The 17471-nt window shown below is 43.4% G+C and overlaps 1 protein-coding gene across 2 annotated transcripts in view; it reads right to left on the bottom strand.

The window, feature by feature from the left end:
- The window catches only part of LOC146197250 (monocarboxylate transporter 13-like), a 35322-nt gene that overhangs the window by 2263 nt on the left and 15588 nt on the right, over positions 1-17471 (bottom strand). Inside the window, exons 2-7 of one of the 2 annotated variants that reach the window (XM_084599050.1) lie at positions 11886-12163; positions 8027-8170; positions 6163-6223; positions 3756-3990; positions 1499-1764; positions 709-950 (exon numbers count right to left, since the gene is read on the bottom strand). In XM_084599050.1, coding sequence (XP_084455176.1) covers positions 709-950; positions 1499-1764; positions 3756-3990; positions 6163-6223; positions 8027-8170; positions 11886-12081 — 1144 coding nt within the window. In that variant the 5' untranslated portion in view covers positions 12082-12163. The remainder of the gene's footprint in view (positions 1-708; positions 951-1498; positions 1765-3755; positions 3991-6162; positions 6224-8026; positions 8171-11885; positions 12164-17471) is intronic. The other variant, XM_084599049.1, reaches the window with a different exon arrangement.

Genomic DNA, 17471 nt, shown 5'->3' with positions numbered 1-17471 from the left:
CCTCTAGGTCAGCTTCCACTCATTTGTCTACACAGCCTGAAAAGCATGGGCGCAGGCAACACGACTGGTGTTGTAAGCGTACTCACTGGACCTAAAATTTCTTGGCCAACGCAATCAGGGAAGCTGTTAGCGACCCACGTGATAGGAAGTTTCTATTCCCGGTCGTTTCAAAGCTCTCGATGAACGACAACGATTTATGGGATCATGATGACGTGCAGCTGTATGCTAATGAATGTGCATGAGATACTAGATGCAACCATTAAGGATTAATAATTAAGCCAGTGATAAATTGCATGTACGCGAAAAGGATCGCACGAGGAGCTGAAGACGCGAGTATTAGGCTAAACAATGCGAAACATGCAGGTGCTCTTAAGTCGCATTTACCTTATACACGTACATACATCTAGAGCCATTTTTTACTGTCAAAATGCCGGTCAAAAGGTTAAGCTCTAATTGCACCCTCCCCTTTGGTTGTACCCTCTCTTTGGTGGTTTTTGCATTCGACATTTCACCTCTTACATCGCCACAATTGCCAGCAGCGAATTGCATCTTGAACCTGAAATCCTCAAATAATTGTTTTACTTTAACTGAATTATTTTCAATGGTCTGACTACAACCTTGATGAAGGAGTTCCTGTTCGGTGACGAAAAAAACATGTTCAGTGCAGCAAAAAAACAACAACGAAAGAGCTGCTCCTGCAGCCCTTACCTATAATAAGGGGCCTTGGAAGAGCGGAAAGACCATTCACCAGGCAATGGATCCCAATCGACATGGGGAGTTTCTTGAGGCCAAAGTACTCCACCAAAATAACAGAGAAGAGGATCATGATGCTCCCACCCGTCAGGCCGAAAAGAACGCTGGCTGCTCCCAGAAGGGCCATGGAGCCCGCGTAGATTAGGGCCACAAAAGATAGCGACATCAAGAAGAAGCCCATGGCCATGATGTCCCGTCTGCATGAAATCCAGCCCACACGTAAATGTTTCCTTCGCCCTCTATTTTGACAATATTAAGTAACATATCCGGACTATGGCATTGACGTCGCTGGTAACTACGACGTCACAAACTCATTGTTGACAACTTCTGTGTCCCGTGATCAATTGATGACATCATCACTACTATTATCTATCACTCTTATTAGTAACTATCTATCTAATCCGATGGTCGTGTACGATTACCTTTAATGTTAGCCTATATTATTATTGAGTTACGTTCCCAGTAATGATCTTATCTCATCATTGAGAGTATAGTAATCGGTACATTTCCTTGCTATGGCTTACTTCATTTTCATTCATGATCTACTATTGATAACAAAGTTATTATTCTTTTTCTTGTTCTAATCATCGTTAACTCATCTAAAGATCTCGCTGTCACATCCTCTCCATGCGTCCTGTCCATGTCACCTATGAGCCAATAAATGCTTTCCCATTAAAAGCATGACTTCACCTCAAGCTTTATGAGTTGCAAGGTGTAGGAGACTTCAGCACGATTGATTCCGTACCTGTGGCAAAGCTTCTTGTCCGACAACATTCCGGATGAGATGCGCCCGACAAGCTCCCCGCCACCGTAGCACGAAAGCAGGGTAGCCGCCTGCAGCTTGGGCAATCCCTTACCCATACCATGGTCCACGACGGTCACGCTGAACAAGACTAGGTTGTATGCAAACACAACCCCGGTGAACACTATCACGTAGTAGATAGGCCGCCTCATGAAGCTCAACTCTTCGCACAGGGATTCCTTTTTCTCTGGCTGCTGTTCGTCCTTAGCCTGGAGGATAGATTCGAGAAAAGCATAGTTATTCATATGTGCTTCTGCAGTGCCGATTACTTGAGGACCGGAAGAGTGGTCGAAGCTAATGGCGACTCTTTACACTTTGTTCAACGTAGACAGTATTGCACTAGAATGGGCAAGTGCGCAAAGAAGGTGGCCATGAGAGTTAGAAGGCGTGCGGTTAGTTTACTAAAGTTGAGTTTACTGGGAATACAACGCGCATAGCATTTCATGTTCGTCAGCAGCTTCGTCTTTGTTGATACGATGGAACCTCCATACATAAGATGAACACAAGGTAACTTTCTCACATCGTCACAGAGGCCTCCTAAATCAAACCTACTGGAACAACAGCCTGACATCAGCCATTGAACCAATAATTCGATCATTCAATCCGACACTCAAACGTCAATAACTCTATTAAAACAATAGGTTTGTTTCTACCGAAATAAAATACGCAGTCACCAGGAAAAAACCTCTACGAGCTTGGTCAGCATATGGCATCTATGTAAAAAAAAAAATCATTGTAACAGCTGCTGATGATTCGAGCACAAAATGCAACCTCGAACCTTCAAAACAGCTGTTAGGCAGCCGGAGTTTCACAGTAGGTCTCTGCCCAGCAGTCTGTAAGCGTGTGCTCCCTAAAAGGATTGTGGGTGTTACTAAGGTTCGTTACATTTCAACAACGCCGAGCAATTCAGACGTGAAACAGGTACAGAACACTTAACCATTTGGAATTTCGTTATTCTAGAATTGCACTAAGAACAACATGCATCTTGAAGTGTTTAGGTCTGGTATGTCGGCCACGGCGATCAATGCATTTGGGCATCGGGAAAGGCTGTATAGGTCCTAATGTGTTAGTATTTAGCAGCGACTTTCCACAAATGTGGCTGACGACAATTTCGTTTTCTCACAGTGATCATATCACTCCAGAAGTACTTCAGCGGTTTCCTATCGTCAAAGAGATATGACGCTGTAGCCAGCAGTACAATTCCACTCACGCAGAATGAGTGAGTAATGAGTGAGTTTGCTCTAGAACGCAGTGCCGGTAGCATGCGATGTTTTCATGAAGCTTTCTATTGCTAGTTTTCCTCTGTGGCCTTTCTGCAACACGTGTGCAGTTTTTATTCCGTTCTCTACAAGTTCGAGTATCATTGTACATATACTGATCAATGTCATGAGCCTGGTCTTTGCGCATACCTGTGCGTGTTTTCGGGTAAGCCCTTTCGTAATCAATTTTATTCTCTTCAAAAATAAATAATCTTCCACATAAATGATGTATTTACAACCTAAACAAGACTTTTTTTTTTTTCAGCACAAAACACCACCGAGAGATGTACAGCTGGATTGGGCCAAGGTTTTTACCATTGTTATAACTCATGGAAATATTAGCGAATTGTCGTGACTTTTCAAGTCGACGCCCCGGCGATTGTGAAAAAGATCTCAATTTTGAAGGCGCAAATTACGCTCTCAATTGAAAGAAAAAAATTTGTTACTACGGGTGAAAACGTTTGCCACACGAAAATGGTTGACGGCATTCTATACCGCTGATATTTAGCGCGAAACATTTTTCGCTGGTATCGCTGTGTGAAGAAAATTTTTTTTTTCTATATTTTCTTTTTCCGCGGAGGACTAAAAATTCACCAGAAGCAAGTGAATCATCAATAGAGACAGCAAACTCTTAGAAAAAGCTAAAAGCTTGTTTCGTACACTGCTAAACCATTCTTCAAAGTCAGCGCACATGCAGGGCGTATCTTCTTTGTGCCCGCGCTTCTTGCATCTTCTGGGTCTTGGCCAGTTTTAAGGGATGACTTTAAAATCCTGCGCTATTTAAATAAAAATTTTTTTAACGGGAGCCCCAACTGATATGGTTTCCAAACCATTGTTCTTATTAAACATTGTTCGAAATTGGACACTATTCGGAGTTTATCTAACAAGCACAGAAGGAGTTCGGTACTTTGGCTCTCAAAAGCGTCGCAAGTGGTACCCGCCTTCTTGAGAGGCTCCATTTCGACGGCAGCGCCCTCCGCTGTGCGCTTCTTGCGACCATCGCTGGGTTTAACGATGAGCAGCGAGCCGGCCAGGGCGTTGAGCGACAGGCCGCCCACGATGAGAAGGGTGCCGCGAAGGCCGTACTGGTCGTTCATGTAGACCAGCAGGGGCGGGAAGATGAAGGAGACTAGAGTACCGCCCACGTAGCTGATGCCACTGCCGGATGCCCGGTACCTCTCGGGTCAAACATGGGGGGAGCAACGGAAAGCGTTATGCACCGTTACCGGGATTCACACATATGTCAGTTTTCAATAGAGGTTATTCTTGGGAGTTTTTTCTTTCTTTTTTTTTTTTTTTGTACATATCAGAGTGTTTTGCCACGCGCATGCCATCTTTCGTTATCAATTATCCCGGATTCCAGCTTGCAATTCTCGCGCCCACAAGGAAACTTATGCTTGAGTCTGGCCCTTGGTTGTTATATCTGCGCATGCGCATTGGCAATTTGATGTACAGCCTTTGTCAAAAGTGCGGAGCACAAAGAGTCTGCTTCTGAGCCATGTAGTGGCGCTGGTTTAGCATTAGTGGAGGTCCTTCCCATTCTAGAGGGTAGGACAAAACATCTTCTTACCATCAAGAGATTTGGAACACTGGAAATGCATTACAAGCAGCCCGAACTGGCCCTGGGCTCTGCACTTTTGACAAAGACTGTGCATGCTAAGCTGTAGCCCTGGTAGCCAACACGCTATTAAAATTCTTTATGTGGGCACTGTGGCATTCAACACAAAGAAAATGTTTCGACAAAGCTGCTGATGTCACTTTTTTATTCCATACTGTAACACGTTTTTCCAAATGAAAGTCGTAATGCCTTGAGGAAAAGAGAAGCAGGGGTTAAAGATTCAGCAGGGGTATATTTAAAGGTGAGTGCGAGAATTTAATGGGCGAAGAATAAGCGCTAAATAAAGCATTAGAAAACCTAGAGAACCTTTGGGAAAACCACATAGCCTGCAAAAATATTTTATTTGATAAAGACGTTTCGATAAATTCACTATTTGTTCAAATAGTGATGTTGTTTCTTTCCCAAGTTCCTCCTTCGACACTTGTCCGAAAATCCGTGTTTCAACATCCCAAAATGTGTGGTAACCCATCCTGTGTCCACAGTGAGGTAACCGAAAATAACACCGAAATAGCAAATTGAAGCAGTTCTTAAAAGCCACAACTTCCATACATTAGCTAATTTTATAAAGCTGCTAAGCTCACACTGTAGGGTGAATGAGACGCATGTATATGAAAAAACGTTCCCCCTCCGGTATATGCATATCTGTGTTTGGAAAAGTCTAAGCACGTGTATTAATGGCCTTATCTGAGTAGCCGAAGTGTAAGGCTGTGTTCTATGGGATATAAGAGCTCATCTGTCGAGCGTACAATTGGGATAACTGTGCAATCCCGTAAATCTGCGCATTGCAAATGTCTTTAGAAGTTTGATTCTATAAGATCGGGTGAAATGTCGAGTTAGAATGATGTGTCCAAATTCTTTTTTAGAGATGTCCAATCTTGGCTTTCTTAACGTTCTTGCACTCTCCACCTGCTGAGAGAAGGGGGCTTCTTTCTTTATCTCTAAGTATAACCAGCTCTCTTTGCGGTAGATAATAACTGCTTTTGCCTTTGACTAATATAACATCGCGAGGGCAAAAAGATGGAACTCTTGAAGAACACAAAGCAAAGTGAACAAAGGTTAGCAAAGTGGATAAAGCAAAGTGGACAAGAGGTTGAAGAAAAAAGACAAGCCATCTTATCTTAACACTGGCTGCTGAACCGAGGGTTCCGTAAAAATTCGTTCATTATGTTTTGTATTCTTCGTTATACCAATTTCATTAGCGGCGAATTCTCAGCGTGGAAAAGTGCCAAGATGCAATTAACAGATTTGTCCAAGAAACATACTTGTTTAGTAGGTTTTCCCACAATACAAACCTACGCAGAGCTTTAAATGAAATACGCTATATCAAGAAATAAATACTGAAGTAATAAGCCAACCAAAATTCATAAATAGCTAAATGTCCACTCACTCAAAAACAAAGCTATTCCAGGCAGCCGAGAAATCAAAAACTACACTTTCACCTCATTTAGAGAGTGACGATGGATTTCATGTCATTGTTTCTTGAGGGTTCTATGAAAATAGTTGCCTTAAGCGTTAGGAACGCCCTACGCCTCATTAATTCTACAGGTCACAACACTCCTCCATCTGCCCATTAATTCCACCTGCGCTGTTTTTACACTCTATTTAAAGCAGCCTGTAGCGCCGCCATTGAAAGGTCGGCGATCGCGAGCGTATTCACGCCTAACATTTTCTCCAGCACCGTGACATAGCTACTGTATCATATCATTCGAGAATATCAATTCGGAACTTACTTTTTGAAATAAGTGTTGATGGCCACCATATTGGAAGGGAAAATCATGCCTTGACCTATGGCTGTCGCAGGAAGGCCGAAATGGAATAATTAGGCGTCGTTGAAATGCAAAAACGGCAAATTTAATCCTGCACAGTGTTCCCGGTTAAGTTAGATGACAACAAGACAGAAACACCAAATGGTCAATGCAAACATTCAGTAGTGACTGCTAAGCAACCTGAAGGAAAAGCGCTGTATGATAAGCTTGAATAACCTTTTTCAGTACCCACGCCAGGAAGCAGAGCCACTCATATTACACTATGGTATTTTTTGAGGCAATAATTGCTCATCAGCACCTATTCAAGGGCAGTCATGAGACAACAAAGATTACAAGCTTCAAGCTTTCGCAGACACTTTTTTTGGCACTACTGTACAGAAATGGAAGTTAGTAATTGTTTTAAAAAGAAATAACCCTACGCTCTACGCCTTTTCCGAAGGTATTACAGCACCGTAAGCAGTTATATCTCATTAGTGAGGAGAGAAAAATAGGTGCATGCAGTGAAAGGAAAAACGTGCAAATAAGACACTATCATGACATCAAAAGAAATTATTTTGATGAAATGTGGTCTACAAGTACTCGTCTCGGCTGATTCATGTGGCCTTTTGTATACATTTGTAAACAACTTGAACATTTACTATTATGGCGAGATGTTAAAAGGTCAGTTAGATGCCTCAATCCGCCTTTTTCACAAGATGTGGAACCCTTTGGAGAGTGATTGGAAATTTGTCTTCTACTGGTTGAATGCATCCATGGGAGACACAGCCGCCTGCAAAGAGGTGATGTGTTTTCTTGACAGCTACCGCCATCTGCCGCAAACGCTTGTAACGAACATGAACTGCGCATAGTTTCCGCTATAGGCTCCGAATTCGCCGATCACAGAGGCCAAGAACTGCGCATGCGCAGCTGGGTTGATTCGTTTTCCGAGAAAAGGGGCACGCAGGCGCAGTGAAAAGGTCAGATAGTCGCTGACAGCCAAATCTTTCGCGAGGCCGTCCGTCTGGCTCCTGTCGGCTACAGGCTTGACACAGTGAATGTGAATGAAGCGCGACAGCAGGCTTGCAGGGTCACTTTCTGGCTTCGTCCACAGTGTTGATTGATCTACCGATTAAAGGCTTGCCTGCACGTGCGTCGTAAACTGCCTTCAAACTTAGCCTATTAACATGATTTACAGTGTGTTTCTCCTGTAGATCCCATAGAATTATGGAAACGCTCAAGCTTTTCATTCTGTGCACACTGTACATTTTAAAGTATATTTATGAGGAGAAAAAGGCGTAATATCTGTTTCACTTCTCAGCGGGCACCTACACTTATCAAATGTACATACATCGTGAATTCTCAACATCTGTCGTAAAAAAGCTTCTAGCTTTACTGGATAAGGGATGCTAAACAGAAAGCGAAATCACCCTGAACGCAGCATAAAGAATAGTTGCGTCGCAGTTTTGATAGAAAATCACGTGCGCATTTTCCCTGGCACCATTTTTCTCAATTTGTGTTGCGGCGATGGCTTTTCAGCCGAACGAGCTGTATACGCTTCATGTAATATATGATTTAACAGCGGAGATTAAAACTCAAGATCATAAGACAATCGTGTGGACAAACAGCCTCTTCTAAACGTTCGTATCTGCGTATCAACGTTCAAAGAACCTATGGCGATGCTAATGACTGTTTTCATTTCATCGTCTGCCCCTGGTTCCCGTGACGTAACTGAAGGGGGATGACGTAACGCTGGTCATGGCAGACACGCACAAGGCGCCCCTTGCTTGCATGAGAGCCCCACAAGCCCACGCGCCCCATAGAAGAATGACGAAGCTACGTAGTTGCTTACCAGTGACGAGGCCAATGCAAAGCGTGATCCCAATAACGCCATAGAAGGCCACACTGAGCAGTATGCCTGCCGCCACGAGGCTACTGCCCAGAAGAGAGACGGCGCGCAGAGGCATCTTTCGTAACAAGATTCCGGAGACGAGACCTGAAAGCCAGCCGTGAAATTAATGATGATGCTGCAAAAAAATAAACTATTCGCTTCGACATTCTTATATTTCTTTCTTGAGGGCATCGAAAGTGCAGCAGCAGTAAGTGCTAGTGATACGGTGCATTTAGCATTCGCAAATCCTTTACAGAGCAGCTCATAAAAACGATTCCTAGCTTGAGCGGCAGCAGATGATGGTGTCAGACTTGACGTCGTCGTCAGCCGAGTGTGACTAGTATAGTGTGTACACGAGGTCAGCGCCGGACACCTGAACCCAAGTCTGTACGTTAACGTGAGTCTTCAGCCGTCCAAGCGTGCTTCTAGTGCGCTAATCATGCGACTACTGCAAGCTTCAAACTCGTTAAACAATGAGCCGCCGATAGGATTTCGTCACATTAGTGAAAGAAGGCTTGAGCCAGCTAAAAGCAGAATCGAGGGGCTTAACAGACATCACGTGATTCCACGCAATTTTTCACTGCAAAAGCGTGCAAAAGGTGCTCTACTTAAAAGCGTTAAAGGGACATAGCACTGGCCAAAATATGGCATGAAACTATGGCGGAAATGAAAAGATCTTGCCTCATGTAGTACATATCGAGCAACATCATCAAACAACATCAAAGAAAAGAGGATTTAAATTTTTAATTTGCTATTGATAATCGCATAAAAACAACTGAGGCGCGCCATCTTGCAGAAATCCTTTTACTATCACTGTAGTATCCCACGTGACTATATGTCTCAAAATGTCATTGATTTTATTAAGTGCACAATGTTTCTTTTTTCTTCAGGAACCGCTTGTCATATTTTATTATATTATACGCTCTCTACAGTCCGTCCTTAAATAAAAACCACCCTTCCTTTCATTCATTCCTTTATTCATAAACCTTTATTCATGAGGATGACATGAGGCCTTCATTCATTCATTCATTCATTCATTCATTCATTCATTCATTCATTCATTCATTCATTCATTCATTCATTCATAAACCTTTATTCATGAGGATGAGGCTTTCGCATCGCGAGTGGCATGCCTTCAGCTTTTGGAACTAGATGGCGCCACAGTGTTTTGATTTTTGTGGATGAAGCAGTGATAGCGCCCACTAAACTTTCATCGACGAAGTATGCCGTAACAGCCTTGAGTGTGCAATCTGAAAAGGATGCTATTGTACGCTAAAATTTCTAATTACTGTCTGTAGAGTGAAATTTATATTTGATTTCAGTACATCTCTTTTGTCGACCACCAGTCGTCACCGCGGTCGCTATTCGTGGTTTCCAGCACCATAAAAACGGGCGCATGCACTGATCAAAAAGTTCTCAATAAAAATTTTCTGCAGAGTTTCTATCAAAACTGATATGGGATCGAACACTTTGACAGCAATCGCTTCGCTGCGCCGAAAATAAATCGGATGCCGAAATTCCAGTTTTCTGTCCCTTTAATGAGAATTCAATGTTGTAGAGTATTTGAGGCAATAACCTTCCACAATCTCATGCGGTGCCATCATTATCATAAAATCTCTTGAATACTTTGTGATGATATACGAGATTCTACAAGATTTTTAAGCGAGTTGTATGCGATTTTTATGCGATTTGTGTGAGATTGGCTAAAACAAATCTCAGGTTATTGCCTGATAGAACATTTTTTCCTTTCGCTTTTGCGGTGGCTGTCGCATGGCGTTCCTTGGCGAGCATTCAAGTGTAGGATTCCAGATGGCAGGAACGCTAGACAAGATGAGACTTCTGGAGGAAAAGCGCAGTACCTGTCACACTTTCTCCGACAAGTGTGCGTTTGGACGGTACGCCATCGCTCCTGTCGCGTGGCGTTCCTTGGCGCGCGTTCAAGTGTGGGATTGCAGATGACAGGAAGGCTAGACAAGATAAGACCTCAGGCTTTCGCCTTTCACTACTTTAGTCGCTAAAGGCCCTCGTAATTGTTTCACTAAGGCGTCGCAATATCAGTAGTTTGACACGTTCGGACCTGCACCCCCGGTAGAAATGAAGATCATTAACTTCGTTCATGAAACACGCTGTCCTCTACGTAGTGCGTGAAAATTCATATACTCCAAAGAAAACTGGCAAAAGGCGCAGGCAGTAAAGGCTGCAGGTGCGACCCACTTTCGCAGGGATGCATGCGAGGTGGCCGGTGCATGCTTGACAGTTGTCGCCATCTGTTGCTGGCACCTTTCAACAGCATTAAGTGCGCGTGCTCTCTTCCAGTTGGTGGTGTTTTAAAGGGACATAACACTGCAATTTAGGCATTGTTTTTTTTTTTCGCCACAGTCGAAAGGTTCATGTCTAAAGCGGTCGAGTCTATAGCCGTTGATTAGAAACAGTTTATAAAACCTTTTCAAAATGATTTTTTTTTTTTCAGTGCATGAATGATGCACCCGTATTTAAGTTAGGTGATGCCGGAAACCATGAGGAGTGACAGTGAAAACTTTTGGGCGTCGATAAAAAGTGAAGGCTCAAGGCCGTTACGGCCAAAACACGCCTCCTCATAAAGCAGCGTTGCGCCACTCTTTTCCCCGGCAGCACAGCCCATCGAACTTTCCAGTTTGACGCGGCACCGCCAACTTCACAGAAACGGCGCTGCTTCTTCGCATGCGCAGATATCTTTGAGCCACTACGCCACTTTACTTCTTACGAGCACCTGGTGCCATTTGCTCATCACTTCTTCTATTGCCACTGCACGCTACTACCGGCAGGTCATACACGTTTGCAGTGACAGTACGCGCTATGCTAAAGCAATTTAGCACTCCCTCCAGTGTAGATTTGCTACAAAAAATTACGAGGGACTTTAGCGACTAAAGTAGTGAAAAGCGAAAGCCTGAGTGCCGCATTCAACTAAGCAACTGGCACTAATTAGTAATTAGTAATTGATCATTATTTGGCATATGGCTATACAAGGCACGCATTCGCGCATACTGTGGTGGTGCTCTGTGATTGGTCGAGACCTCCATGACGCCATCCCGCCTCGACCAATCAGAGCCTCCGCAAAAGCGGGATACATTTTGTCCACGACACCATAAGCCATTAAAGGGTTTCCCCTTAAAACAGCGGGCACAACTGCACATGTGGGTCATTTAGCGGAGGCGACGATGGTACCCAGACGCGCTGTAAAAGCCGACGCCTTGTACCATGGCTGGAATAGAAATTCCCATGATGCTGTCAATTGAAGTTTCGGCATACTGCTTTCCTTCGAAAAAATGCTGCACTTTTATATGAGTGGCTGTGAATTTAAACAACAGTGCGAAATGATTTAGGGCTAGTTTTTATTAAATGGCGTCGGGAGAGAGCGCAAAATTTAGTAAAACACAGTGAACCCTCCTGAATAAGAAAAGAAAATTGTGTAGTTAAAAAAATCTAATATTTTCGCCTGATGTTGTCGTGTTCGGTACTAGTGTGATGACAGCATTAGGTCTCATGAGGTCAGTCAGTTCAGTGGTTTTGAAGCGATTTTCAGGGCCAAGCTAAAATTATAGGTCCTCATTTCATGGATATCCTAGTACTCGACTTGTAATATATGAAGCAAGATCTTCATTTCCCGAATTCTCCCGAGACGTATTTTGGTCATTTTTCGGTCCATTTAAACTAATCGCGTGCGAGAACGCAAATAAGGGAAGTGCGTACGCGCCGCGTATGCGCCTCAAAAGTCGAATTTCTGCCCTATAACCGCGCAGCGTTGGAAATGGCGGCAGCCTCAAAACCCGCCAGAGCTCACCAAATATGTTTGATACGGCGCCCAAAAGGCTGAAGGGCCATGATGCTGCCTCCCGAGTGGCGCCCATCTCGGAGATCATGGTCACGAACACGATACCACCGCTGCGATTCACGATCATTGTCCAGAAAAGGCACCAGCTGCAGGCAACCGCCACCAGCACGCTACGCCGGCTGTCCTGGTACGGCTCGCAAGACATGTTGCTCTCTGCCTCTGAGAACTACGTGCGACTACTTTCGAAACGGCATATTCGTTGCCACACCGCTGGAACTCAGGTCAACCTGCATTGAAGGAGGCGTGGAACATTACTTTAATAGTCAAAAAGAAGTAACAGCTCTTAGTAACTGTTTAGGCACACGTATAGATAAAAATTGCCGAAGATTATTAGACGCAGGCCGAGGACTAGCAATTATTGTCCATTAAGAGTGACCAATTATATTTCATGAGGGCAGACATGCAGACTATTGGTAAATTTATTTTCAAGTAATACCCATCTTGCGATAAAGCAACTCCTCTGCTAGTTTTCTTTGGAGACGCTAGTTTTCTTTGGAGACAGAACGATGCTCAAGTGCAAGAACTTTGGAAAAACCTGACGCTCGCTCTTGCTCCTTACGCACTTTGCAATAACAGTGATGTTATAAAGACTTTCATACCAATTAGAAGCTTTCAGGAAAGTTATTTTAACAGGGTTATACATAGCACAGGAGTGTAAAATGGTAATTCTTGTAATTTCACAAAAGCGATATCAAAAAGGAATCTGGTATCTGAAGCACCTGAACTGCGGGGCGGCGGAAATAAAGGGATAGTGAGGAAGCGGTAGAGGAAATCATAGAGGTGAGCGACAGGGAGAAAGGACAGAGTAGGGCTATGCCAACACACATAAGTCGAAATTGAAGAGCAATTGTAGAAAGAGTTTAACAAAAGCCATTCACTTGTGCAAATGCGCCATAGCTTCAAATGACAAAGACACCAAACTTTCGTACAAACTCTTTGCGAAACGTTTTTGACAGTAAGTATTTTCACACACTCCGTAATTCATCACAATAATAATCAATATATCCGCAGATTTTCTCTTAGAAGCCTTGTATAGTTTGTTTTTTTTTTTTCCTAATTTAAAGAAAACTCACTGTATAGGTTTTTTATTGTACTCTTGCTCGTTTTGAGCTCAGGGCAAACTTCAGAGTAAACTTTGCGTTGATTTTTGTGACACATAAGTAACTCAGAGTAAACCATTGTGGCGTATGAAAAGCTACGATCATTTCTATTAATATATTCAAAAACATGCATTGCAGTAGCCTACAGTTCTTTTCACGATTAATTTTTCATATACACAGCGAATAGGTTTTGCTACAGCAGTTTATAACTATACCGTACGGAAGGGAAATAAAAACCTTATACGAAAATTTTCGGTACGCATCAAAAGCTTGGATATTCTCATCGCCAGGTTCATAACAGTATCTTGCATTATCCCCGAGTTGTCTTCTAAGTAAAGGTGTCCCACGAACCTATGCTTGAAAATGCATAAGGCTAGCTGAATAGAAATACCGTCGCAACGTAATTTTCAATGTGGTTCTCAGCTCAGCAAGAAATTGTAAATATGTAAGAATACCAAAGTGATATTGCAGGACCTTCTTTTTAGGAAAACAAAATCCAATTTTAGAATGTAATCAGAAGAATTATGCGAACTCTGTGTTATTTTATACCAAATCCGCTCTGAGCGTATTCTTGTGCACACTAATACTACGTTATGCCACTCTTGTTCTTGAGTGGAAAGATTAGATGTGTATCAATTTTTATTCTGTGTGATTGCATTCGTATAGTTTATTTGCTGTGTTTGCGGAGTATCTTCACTGCAAGCGATTAGATATTTCTGCATTGTAAGATCTCTCCTTTTAGATATGCTGAAGCGTTTTAATACCGTAAATTTTATCTGATTTTTAAGAACGATGGTATCAGAAAGGGTAGTTTTGCTCGCAGTTTTTCTACCTCATCCTGTTGAGAATTAGTAATTACTTTTTACATTATTAATAGTTCAAATGTGTTCAAGAGGACTAAGAATTTCGTTTCCCAGTACTCCCAAGTACATTGCAATAAAGCGCTACCATTCTGCTCAGCTTGCCCGGCTATGCAGTCCTCGCAACGAGTTGCCAAATAACACCTCAAGATATATTCCATCGAGGAGAGGTTACAAACGAAAGTCAACACTAGCGCTTCTTTTACACGCTTAGAGACTTTTCAAGAGGAGTTCGATAGTTGGCACTGTATGGCACTCCAGAGTGCAAGGCTTATCATGTTCTCAAAGCACACCAGTGTTGTGTAAGAGACTGCACACATCTTTTCAAACAGTAATTCAAAAAAATCGTCGCAGCAAAATATTTTTGTGTGTTTCTACAAACTAAGTTTAATGTTAATATAAATCCAAGACAAACTGAGCAACATCACGCCCTGTAATGATGTAGGCGTGTTCTCCATCCTTCTGAAACCAGGATATCGAGTGTGCAGTCAGAAAGAGGCGTTGAAAGGACGTCGAACTTAAAGTGTCGTAGTCACATAAAACCGCAATACGCGGTAGCTACCCTGAGTATGTTCGATTGTCTACAGTATTCCGCTTTCTTAACGTGCGTTGGCCAGAATGAATATTAGCCTACATATAAACGGGCATTGCCACAACTTGTCAGCCTGTGCTTTAACAGATATCATTGTGCGTTGCATGGAATCCTGCTGCAGACTTGCGTTCTCATACACAACATTTTATGGACAAGTTCACCTGAGAATCAATGGACAGTCGCCTAATCAAAACGAAGAAATTGAACGTGAGCCATGTCTGTCAGTCTTATGACAGTTAAATGTGGTTTCTGGACATCAAAACATAAAAACCCGCCGTAGTAAGTTTGAGTGTCACGTTACTAAGGCCCATGAGTTTCTTTACTGCCGTTCGCCTATGCACTCACTGTTCTTTAAAAAGATACTCCATTGCTGCCAGCTGGGCTGGTCCCGTCTAGTCTTCTTACTTCGTCTCGGCCCTTTGTTTGGTAGAGTAATGATGCCCTCAGTCCAGCAATGCAGACTCACTGACTAGCCCACACAGCAATCCTGCTCCATATCAATCCCATCTATTCGTCCTCCTAATCCTCCCCCCCCCCTCCCTCCCCTAATAATTCGGTTGGTCAGTGTAGAAAAATTTTGGTTCGAATTCATATGCATAAAGTTTAGCATTATGGAAGTACCAACGATCAATGCCTGCGAAGCCACTGCGTCTACTGCCAAATAGCTATATTAGAACAATTAATCTGCGGCAAGTTTGAGCAGAGCTACGGGCGTTTCTAGAAAAGACAACTGCTGCGGTCGCGAAAACAATTGCTCCTTGGCTGAAACACGGAGCCAGGGCTTATTGGAGCCTTGCAGACAGCCGGCTGAGAGAGAGGTGAATTTCAGAGCTCAGCTCCAGTGGAAGAGAGCCCGCTGAACTACTGGCGGTAGTAGTGGTAGTGGCGGTAATACTAGTATAACGGTTTGAGCAGTAATATTAGAAGTAGTGGGAAACATATTTCTTAAAAATTATGTTGACGTAATTGTCAGAGTAGCGCCCCTACTGCAGGAATCTGAAGATGGCCGCCAAACCTAGGTGCGCTGCGCCAACTGTAGTTGGTGAGGAGCCGTATCATTTGACAATCACTCCCAAACGGCTGGCGTTCAAGTAGTCAAGCATTAGATGTTCTGGATGATAGTGCATTGAAAGACCTTGCGGATGTTCACGTGGAACAATTGTCACAGATCACGCACCATGGTGGCCCATACGAAAGAGGCAGAGGTGCTGCAGGTTGTAAGATTTGTTTAAAGCGTTCGAAAGATGTCGGCGCAAATTACAAAAGCACGGCCTCTTTACCCTCCAGATGGTCGGTAAAATAAAAGTTAGAAAGACAAAGAAAACTGAATGCAGCCATAAAAGCTGCCGGGCTAGACTTCAAAAATCGCAATGACCGCCTTTGCGACTTTGAAGAAAGACGCATACAACAACATTCATTCAGAACATCTGCAGAAGTAGTAGTGGGTCGTTTCGAAAGAAAACAAAGACAACGCGCGGCTCCAAGCTTAATCTCCAACTTGCTGCTTTTTGTTTTTAGAAACAAACAAGGAGATGTGGCTTTTATCATGCAGCGTCTCTCATTAGTAAAAGGGTGACCACCTCCTGAACCCCGTACCTTGTGAAGTACCCTTATATTGCTAATGGCTCAAAGCCTCACCTGAAGCAAGATTAGATTAGACGTGCTACATCTTAATCCCGGAGCTTTCTCAGTCGCGACAGTTTACAATGATATGTCGTGAAGGCTGCTCTAAGAAACTGAGTTCTGCAGCGTGGTCATTAAAATCTGGCATCGTACAGTTGATTAGCCCGCACCTAAAGATGACTACTGCTAGCGAACTTAATGGCAAGGAAATAACTTTACGACAACATGAAGTGGAGGTAACTGCCTGGAATGGCCCCTCCGTGCTATAGAAAGACATTCGCCGGTGTCTAAGAGCCGCCCGGCCTAGACGTTTTCGCTGTCCGTGTATTTGGCACAAGTTATTCCATATTCTAAATATCATTTCTCCTCTCCGCATGCCACTTGTAAGAAAGAAAGTGACGCTGAACGATAGCGAAAACGAGTTGTAATAGATATAATTAGCAAACTTCGTACAAAAACACAAAAGGAGGACACTGTCCTTATCCGCTCATTCAATTACTTCCTGCAGCCACTGGTATAAGCCATCTCAGGAATTCTTTCTCTATTTCGGTTGATGTGAAACACCTGTTTGACTCGGCTCCCGATTAAGGAGGGTTCCGCGTCAACAAGGACAGTAGAATCTGACATCCTTTCAATAATCTCATCTAGTAAACTGCTTTTTCTTGCTTTTTATTCTGACTTCCGACTGCAGGCATCGTTATCGAACAATAATTTTATCCGAAATCTCGCACTAACTACACTGCTTGTCCGTGGTATGGTGCACGGGGCTTACAGTTCCAGAGGGACGTGGGCGCTGAGGAAAACGTAGTGAACGTCTCCAGATTAACGTACGGCGCCAATTGCGTTCTGCCTCCATCGGAAAGAGACCGCCGCGTTCGGGATAGAACGCAGATAGTCCGGCGAAAAGAAGTAAATTAAGAACTCCAGAAACAAAGCCTACCAAAGAGATTACAGCAAATACAACAGAAAAGCAATTAATTTTGCGAAACAGAGCCTCATGGCAATAATATGAAATAGCTCAGGTCAAATGACAAGCATGTGCACCAGGCAGATACGATGTCTAGTTTCCTCCCAGACTATTAGGACTAGAGTACGCAGACTTCCGTTCAGTAGTTATACTGCCAATCTGCTACTACCAAGTAGTTACTACCAACCAGAGCTGAATATATTTGCTTTGTAGCACTTTCGCTGCAAAAGGGTTCACGGTGCACTAAGAAAAAAAGCACTAACAGAGGTAGGGAGCTTAGCCCTTTTGGAGACCAACCGCAAACCAACCAACCCGCCGCCGGACACCCACCGGTAAAATTGGGTACAAGCGTCCCCCGGTCCGGCGCCCGGCTCTTTCAGGGGTGTGCGTTTG

Source organism: Amblyomma maculatum, chromosome 3 (assembly GCF_055883805.1).
Source record: "Amblyomma maculatum isolate TAMU_Amacu chromosome 3, ASM5588380v1, whole genome shotgun sequence".
NCBI classification, from domain to species: Eukaryota; Metazoa; Arthropoda; class Arachnida; order Ixodida; family Ixodidae; genus Amblyomma; species Amblyomma maculatum.
This window is presented reverse-complemented; position numbering and strand designations above follow the sequence as displayed.